Raw genomic sequence first — 8,403 nt, forward strand, 5'->3', positions numbered from 1 at the left:
TACCCCCCACTGCCCTGTATCTGCATCAGGTGGGCACGTCCGTTCCTTCCTCAGTGCAGACCCTGTACCTGCCAGGCTCTCAGCACATCCGGTGCCAGTGTCCTTGCCTCTGTCCCCCCTTCCAGGCCCTACCCATGCCCTGCCCATCCACCCTGCAAGCCCCCTTCTCCCACAGCAATGCCAACAGCATGACAGTTACTCTTGAAACAGCCACTTTGCTGGGCAACCCCTTTCACAAGCTCCAGCTGATGCCTGGGCCCTCCTGATCTTATCTTCAGTGAAGGGCCCTCTCCTCTGGCAAGAAAGTCACCGTACTGGGGGGAACATGCACAGAGTTCCCTGCTGCTGCCCCACTGCATGACTCTAGACAAGTCACCCCACTCCCTGGACCTCAATTTTGAGCCTGTGAGATAAAGAGAGTGATTACCACCAGGGAAGGAATTTTCCAAAATCGCAGAGTGTCTGTCCTTCAGCTTGCCTACCCTCCTCTGCCCTCAGGGAGCCTGTGGCCTTCAGCTTGGAGCCAGTGGTGTCTGTAACCCGGGCTGCCCTCCTGCCAGAGTCCCTGGCACTCAGAGTGAGTGCTGCTGTTCTCACAAAGGAGACTTTCATTATTCAGCAGTAGTGAGCTGTGTAAGGGTTTTGCCACAGTTATGGGCTGCTGTGGGTTACTGAGATAAGCCTGAGACAGAACCTTCAGTTCCAGCCCTACCCTGTTGGCCAATCTCTTGGGGATTCTGGCCTTCAACTAACTGCTCAGCATGGTGGTGAGAGGCAAGCAGGTGGGACCCTGCACACCCAGACTGTAGAGGGAAGATTCCTGGAAACACTGCTGGGCTGGCAGGTGGAGGTCCAGGCCAGGAGACTAAGGAGAGGCCAAGCATGCTGCTGGCTGCCCCTTGGCTCCAACCACCTTTGCCCTCCAGTGCAAACCCCATGCTTTTGTGGGCTTCCAAGCAGCTCCTGGTTCTGCAGAAAGCTCCTCCTTCCTCCAGGCTCCCTCTGGGAAGCCATTTCTGATCTCCACTCCCCAAACTAGACTAGGTCCCTAAGTCACAGCATTTAGCATGCAGAGGCTCTTTGGCCCGGGCCCCAAACCCAGCCCCAGAGTCCTCTCGGGCAAGCTGTTTAACCTCTGATCCCATCTCCCCCATCTCCTATGGAGGTGGGCATCACTAGGGCACTCAGCAGGCAGTCAATAGGGTTGTTGGCTAAACCTTCTTCTGCCCTGTTCTTGCTTCTTTTATCCAGCTCACTCAAGGGGGAGGCAGGGGCACTGGGCTCTGAGCTTCTGCAGTGTTAAGGGGCTGTTCATGTCCCATCCTGGGTCATGGTCTATGGGGTTTATGCACAATATCCCTCCAGCTGCAGCCTAGGGAGCCCCAAATCCTTCCACAGCTTCTCAGTCCTTGCTGGACCCCTCCCCCACCCCCTCACTCCTCCTCACCACCCACTGCTCTCTAGGCATGATGCCACTGAAGGTCTCCTGCACCATGTTCCCCTCACCTCTGGGTCCTTACACATGTCCATTTGCCTGATTAACTTCTACTCATCTTTCCAGCCAAGCTGAGCCATTACCTCCTCCAGAAGCTTTCCCTCATCCTTTTTTTGTTTTCTCCCCAAATATGATCAAAGTTAGTGCCCCCATGTCATGTCTGCAGGGAACCACAGGCTGATGCTTCACATTGTGCTTTCCCAAATGTACACTGTCGCCATGCCCATCTCCTGGACTGGCCTTTTTGGGAGACCCCAGGCCTGATTTTGTTTACAGCTGTGTACCCAGCACCCAGCACAGGACTGGGCCCAGAGTCAGTGCTTAGGAATGTTTGTGGGACCTGAGTAAACGGTGAATCTGATAATAAAGTGAATCAGGGCCTGGCTGAACTCCATAAGTCTTTACACCCCTTTTCACCCTGGAGAGGAAGACGCGTCTCCTCCCCTTCCCAAATCCTCTTTCTTCTCCAGATGATAGTTCAGGTACTCTCAGGGTCTTGACCCCAATAGACTGGGGAGTGGGTGGGATAGGCGTCAGAGGGACCTTGAAAGTGACTTAGAGAGGGAACAGCCTCAGCACAGGCAATAGGTCCCGTAACCACCTGCCCCCGTGAAAGGCTCAGAGAGCAGGAGCCTGAGCTGCGATGTTTGGAATGAGTGTTGCCCAAGGGGCGTGAGGATGGAAGTCCACTGAGCATGGAGGCCACGTTCTCAGGAGTTCTTTGGCCTGGGCCCCGACCCCATACGGCTGGATGTTAGGGAAGCTCAGCTCCCTGCAAGGCCTGTGCCAGCTCTTCCCTCATGAGCACAGCCCAGAACCTGCCGCCAGGAAGGAGCCAATCTCCTTATAGGCCCGGGGCCTGGTTGAATCTCAGAGATTGGGGGTCATGTGGGAGAGCGCTTCCTTTGAAGGGGAAATGGGCAAAATACAAGTCCAAGACTGAGCCACACAGGAGGAAAAGTTTGTAATGAGACCCATCGAAAAGAGCATTCTTGTGGTTACAGGAAGACACGAGGCTGCTCAGAATCTGGGCATGAGGGGGCCAGAGAAGGTGAGGGCATCTTCAGGTAATAGGGTCCTGAGAGGCCAGTGCCTTAGCTGCTCCCCCTCCTTCCCTGGTGGCTGTGGGAGTCAGGCTCTGGGGAATGTGGCATCACCGGTACCATGAGCATCCTGTCTCCTCTGCTGACTGGCCTTGTCCCCCATTCAGCTCCCCCTAAAGGGGCTGGCACGATCTGGCTCCTGGCACCACCCAGCTCCAGTGCCCCATCTTCTCTCTCTCTGTTCCTCTGCACTTAAAACCTACTGGGGTTTCAGCTTCTGAAATGGGCCTATCACCTTCCTGCTTTGGGTCTCAATGGTTAAGGATCTTCCATCTTGTGCCCAGCCAACTCCTGCTGGTTTTCCAGGTCTTATCCACAGGAGCTTCTCCCGTCTCACGTCCACAGGCCATGACTTGGTTAGCTGGGTCCTCCTATTCCTCACTCTCATAGCTCCTTTCCTAAACTTAACGTCATTATAATTGTACATGTGATTCTATGGTTGGATTCGATTAAGCTCCAGTCCCTGCAGGTCTGTGAGTACCATGCAGAAAAAGATATGTGCCTGTTTTGCTATCCAGTGTAGCCTCAACGCCTAACACACTGCTGGGCAGGGGCTTAGTAAGTATTTGTGGAATGGATGTGTTTGCCATGAACTTGCCTGTCACAGCTCTTGGGTCAGGGAATGGATTTGTACCTGTATATTAGGACCTTGTGCCTTTTATCAGGAACATTTCTCCTTGGACTAGGGCAGCCTGGCTCAGTGGACAAGCCAGGCTGATGTCCAGACACTGAACAGTGATGGAGACTTCCCTCCTGGGCATCTTTCAGCTGCAAGACCCAAGACCCTTCCCTCCCTCCCTTTCTGGCCAGCTTGAAACCTCAAGTTTCTGCAACCACTTTCATAAGAACCGTCCATCAACCAGGCTGCTGGCTACAGGCCTGATTAGATCTCTTTATCTTCTCAGCTCCAACAGCCCCTATTGAGACAGCGGGGGCAGAACAGGGCTCAGGGCCTGGTGGGCCTGCTTCTGCTCCCTGGGGTTCCTGGGAAAGAGATCCTTGGCCCTGTTCTCATGATGGGAACTCTGAGGGTGTGCAGGAAGAAGAGGAGTGGCTCAGACTGCAGCAGCTCCACATTGTGCCAGAGGCCAGGAGTTTGTGCACGTTGTTTACACGTGTATATGCACATGTGTATGTGTGTGCTCCAGAGTCAAGGACTCCCCTCCTGAGAGAAGCAGCGCTCCATCGTCTGCCTTTAGCAAGGCTGGAGAAAACTCAGTTTGGGGCCTTGGAGACCTGCTTGGGGGTCTGGCATGAACCCTGACTTGAGCGAGGGTTGATCTGATCTGATAGTAAAGTCTCCAAAGGGCAAGAAGGTTCAGGAGATAGGAGGAGTTCTAATGAGAACCGGATAGGTGCACAATCCAGGCTGGAGGGTCAGCTAAGGGCAAGTGCCCTTCCCCTCCCTCCTCTGCCTTACCTTGGAGCTTATTCCTCACCTCCTCCATCAGACTGGGAGCCCCCAGGGGCAGGGACTAGAGGCATGGGAGGGGGATCGTGGGCTTGCAGCCAATGCAATATTGCTTTGAATCAACAGCGTAACTAGTCAGAAGGCTCAGTGGGGCCTATGACCATGGAGCATTGCCATTTGTAGGGTAACTGGAACCTTGCAGTGGTAGGATCCAGCAGGAAGAGCCATGCTGACTGGGTGATTTCTTGTCCTTGCCCCTTGTCACATGCCAGCCCACTGCCCTGAGCTTTACTACACTCACTGCATCCACGCAACAGTCTTCTGAGGCAGGCGCTACTGAGCAGGACTTCTGTTTGACTATCTAGGTAGAGAGAAAGTAACATGTCACAGTCTCAGAGCCAGACTAACTCTATAAACCAAGCCCCCAGGGACACAGATAGGCTGGGAAGATGCCTCGGGCCCAGATAGGCAAAGGCTTCCCAGTGTCCCCTGCATCGGTGCCATGCTTGCGGGAATCTGGCAGCCCTGCTGTACTGGCTGGCTCTGTGGCTGCCAGGAGGGGCTTCCCTAGACCCCTCCTAGGCGAGGCTCCCATGGGCTGGCAGGTGCCTGAAAGGCAGGCAGTACCTCTCTCCATCCCCCTTAATCTGCACACTGCAATAAAATCCCAACATGGTCTCTACAAGAAGGGCCTGTGCTTTTCTATTTTGCATCTTGGCATCTCAATACACTTAGAAAGAATGAATGCCTGAAAGTTGTAGAAATTTAGACATCCTGTTGAATGAAATAGTTTCCTGTCTGGGGAACTAAGAAGGCCCCCAAATGCAAAACATTCCCAGGCACAGCCTACCCAGCATTCCTGGCTATGGTGGTCTCTGTTGGGGCAGTGACACAGACCACCTGTGGCCCTAGCCCTGTGGCAACACTGGAGGTGGCTGTAGACAGTGCCTAGTGTGAAAGGCAGGAAGCCTATTAACTGGGGCCCTTTGTGGAAGTGAGGGCTGCTCTCTCTTTCCACTCCTCCTGTCCCCAGAATGGTGTCCTCTGGTAGGTATCAGGGTAAGAGCAAGGCTCTCTCCTTCCTCTTCCCTGGAGGGCACCTTGGCCAGCTGTGAATGTGTCATCCCTTAATGCCATCTGTGATTCCCAACCAGGCTCTCCTGGGTGTGCCACTCATGCTGGGCTCTGCACAAGGAGGTGTCTTAGCTTTCTTTGAGTCTGTCAAGGCAGTGGTGATGGTTCTGAATGGAATCAGACACCATAGACTTGAATCCAGAATGGGGGTTGGATTATTCCAGAAGAGATGAAGCCAGGAATCTCTCCCCTCCAATTCTGATCGGCTAAGACAAAGTCAGGAACATTCCCTAAGAATCCACAAGTAAAGAGGACAAAATAGAACAGAAAGAGAAAACTTTAGGTGCTCAATAAATACTTGTTTAATGAATGAATAAAAACAATGTCAGATACAACTAAAGACAAGCCCATTTGATGGTGCCATTAGGGGTATACTTATTCTTTTTGTGGCAAACATGTTTTGGAGTGTGTCCACCTACCCTCCTTCTCGGGGAACAACTCTCACCCACAATCCCTGCTGAAGGGGTGGGCCTGGATGGTCATGCTTATGTCATATGACCCACCTGTCCATCGGCCCTGTGGGACACATGGCGCAACCTCAGCTATTCACACCCTGAAGATTGATCTGGTCAGCTGTGGAGTGCAGAATGGGAGGGTCAAGTGGTGGGACTTGGACTCCCATTGGAGCCACATGCAAAGTGACTGCATAGGCAGGAGGGACGAAGGGACAAAGGAAGAAAGGGACCAGCTATGCCAGGCTTCATGGCTTCTCATTCCCACAACCCTTGACTCCACTTTATTTTGGGAAGAACTTAAGTTCCCTAAAATAGACCTCCTCTTTATATTTAAGCTTGTTTGGGCTGCAGCCTCTTGCAACTTAAATCATAGCCAGTTTCTTCTCTTTAATGCTGCTTGACAACCTAACTCCAGCCCCAATTTGATAATGGAGGAAAGATTTTATGGGAGTGTGGAAAAGAAGTCCAGGTAGAGAGGAAACAAGGCATGCCTGTAAATTAGGGGGAAAAAAACTCAGATGAATGTAAAGACTGAACTGAGAGAAATCAACATTGTGGGGAGGGAGGCCAGGAAGGAGGAGTGGGAAGATAGAAAGAAATCGAGAGAGATTGTTAAAGAAAGAGTCAGCAAACCATGACAGGGCACATTCTATGGGTAAAGATTCATGTTAGGCCTCAAATGCAAATTGACAAATGTCAATCAATGAATGAGTGAATGGATGGATGGATCTTCTGATTCCTATTTGCAACTAGTGTTGAGTCTGAAAATGGGGGTGAGTGGGGAAATAGCAGGAAGTGCTCAGATGCTCCCAGACATGGCCCTGAATTTCTGCTAACTCTCCATTATCTATTTATCTCCCTAGGCAGGTTGCATGATCCTCAGGAATTCAGCCACCACAATCTCTGTGCCTTCCTTGTGTAGGAATTTCTGCCCTACGTTCAAAATATAATTCAATAGATGGAAGATTAAATGTCAGACATAATAATAACACTAATTCATACACAGTTTATATGGTTTACAAAACATTGTCTCACATTTTCTTATTTGGATCTTATAGAAAAACTACAAGATTATTGGGATATATACTGTTTTAGGCTATTTTGGTGAGGAAGAAGCCATAATACCATGAGAAGTTAGGTAGCTATTCCAGTAAGGTCCCCAGTTTGGTAAGTGGAAAGGTCACAGCTCCCAATATAGGATGAAGGCCACAAAACTATGCTTGCTCTAATACTCAGGACTCCAACTAAAGGGGGATGCTGAGAGGAGCATCAAAATACATAAAATTGATATGCTCTTCAGGGGAAATTCTGTCACAAGAAGAAATTGTCTATCGGGAAGGGGAAAGGGAGGGTGTGGTTGTCTGGGGGCCCCGTGAACATTTCTCCTTGTTCCAGGTGTGTTAGGACCCTTCATCACAAACCTTAGCCTCCAAAGAGGACGCTCCTTTTCCCAAAAACACAAAGTTGCTTGTTTTCAAAACCATGCACTTCTTCCAGCCCCCTCACAACCCATCTTGCTATCAAGAGAGCAGGTGCAGTAGCTCCCTCTCCTCTTCAGGAAGGAAAAGCAAAGCCAAAGAGAAGTGACTACCGCTGTCACTCTGCTCTACAAACCAGCTGGCGCCTCCCTAATCTCTTCACTGCTGCCTGCATCTCCTGGTTCCTCAGGGTGTAGATCATGGGGTTGAGCATGGGGGTCATGACCGTGTGGCTGATGGACACAGCTTTGTCCATGGGGAAGTGGGTGAAGGGCCGGGCATAGAGGTAAATGCTGGGAATGAAGATCATAGAGACCACGATGATGTGGGTGGTGCAGGTGGAAGCTGCCTTCCTCCTCGCCTGCCCTGAGTGAGACCTCAGCATCACCAGGATGATGGTGTAAGAGACCAGGAGGAGAAGGAACCAGATGAGAACCAGCATCCCACTGTTGGAGATCATGAGGAACTCCAGGAGGGAGGTGTCAGTGCAGGCCAGTCTCAGTACTTGGGGGATGTCACAGTAGAAGTTATCCAGAACATTGGGGCCACAGAAAGGCAGAGGGAGCATCAGAGCCAGCTGGACAATGGAGTGGATGAAGCCCCCGACCCAGGCGGCCACCACCAGCCCCACACAGAGTTGAGTGTTCATGATGGTGACATAGTGGAGGGGACGGGAGATGGCTATGTAGCGGTCGTAGGCCATCACCGAGAGGAAGAAGACAGTCCCACCTCCAAAGAAGTGGAAGAAGAAGATCTGGGCCATGCAACCCCGGTAGGAGATGGTCTTGGTTTCCTGAAAGAAGTCCACCAGCATCTTTGGGGAGGTGACTGTGGAACAGCAGAGGTCTATGACAGCCAGGTTTCGGAGCAGAAAGTACATGGGTGTGCGGAGCTGGGAGTCAGAGGTCACTGTGACTATGATGAAGAGGTTTCCCACCACAGTGGTGATGTACACAAATAGGAACACCATAAACAAGAAAAACTGGAGCTCCTGAGACTGTGAGAGCCCCAGGAAGACAAAATCTGATACCCACGTGTGGTTCCCCCATTCCATGGTGTCTTCTCCATCCATCTAAAGAAAGCCACACACACAGATGTATGAAGTCACTGCTTCCCTGTCAGTGCTCAGGGGAGCTGTCCAGGTCTATATTATGAGCATCCTTGTGTGTAGATCATGATATTAGAACCTGATGACATGGCCTTGTCTAGTGGGGTATACAATTTGGTGCCAAAATATACATTCATGAGATTTCTAAAAGCCATCCAGAAGGACATGCAACCACCAAAGATTTTATAGCAGTGGGAAGACACTTAGACAAATCTAAGT

General features: G+C 51.3%; 1 protein-coding gene across 1 annotated transcript; it reads right to left on the reverse strand.

Moving 5' to 3' along the window:
* Positions 1-7,194: 7,194 nt before the first annotated feature.
* On the reverse strand, positions 7,195-8,130 carry LOC128570902 (olfactory receptor 4D2-like). The gene has a single exon (XM_053570497.1). It carries the CDS (start codon positions 8,128-8,130, stop codon positions 7,195-7,197), a length of 936 nt encoding a protein of 311 aa, XP_053426472.1.
* Positions 8,131-8,403: the final 273 nt, after the last annotated feature.

The sequence above is a fragment of the Nycticebus coucang genome, chromosome 18 (assembly GCF_027406575.1).
Source record: "Nycticebus coucang isolate mNycCou1 chromosome 18, mNycCou1.pri, whole genome shotgun sequence".
Taxonomy (NCBI): domain Eukaryota; kingdom Metazoa; phylum Chordata; class Mammalia; order Primates; family Lorisidae; genus Nycticebus; species Nycticebus coucang.

Coding starts and splice junctions, on each gene's coding strand:
- LOC128570902 (XM_053570497.1), bottom strand. CDS start 8,130: ATGGAATGGGGGAACCACACGTGGGTATCAGATTTTGTCTTCCTGGGG.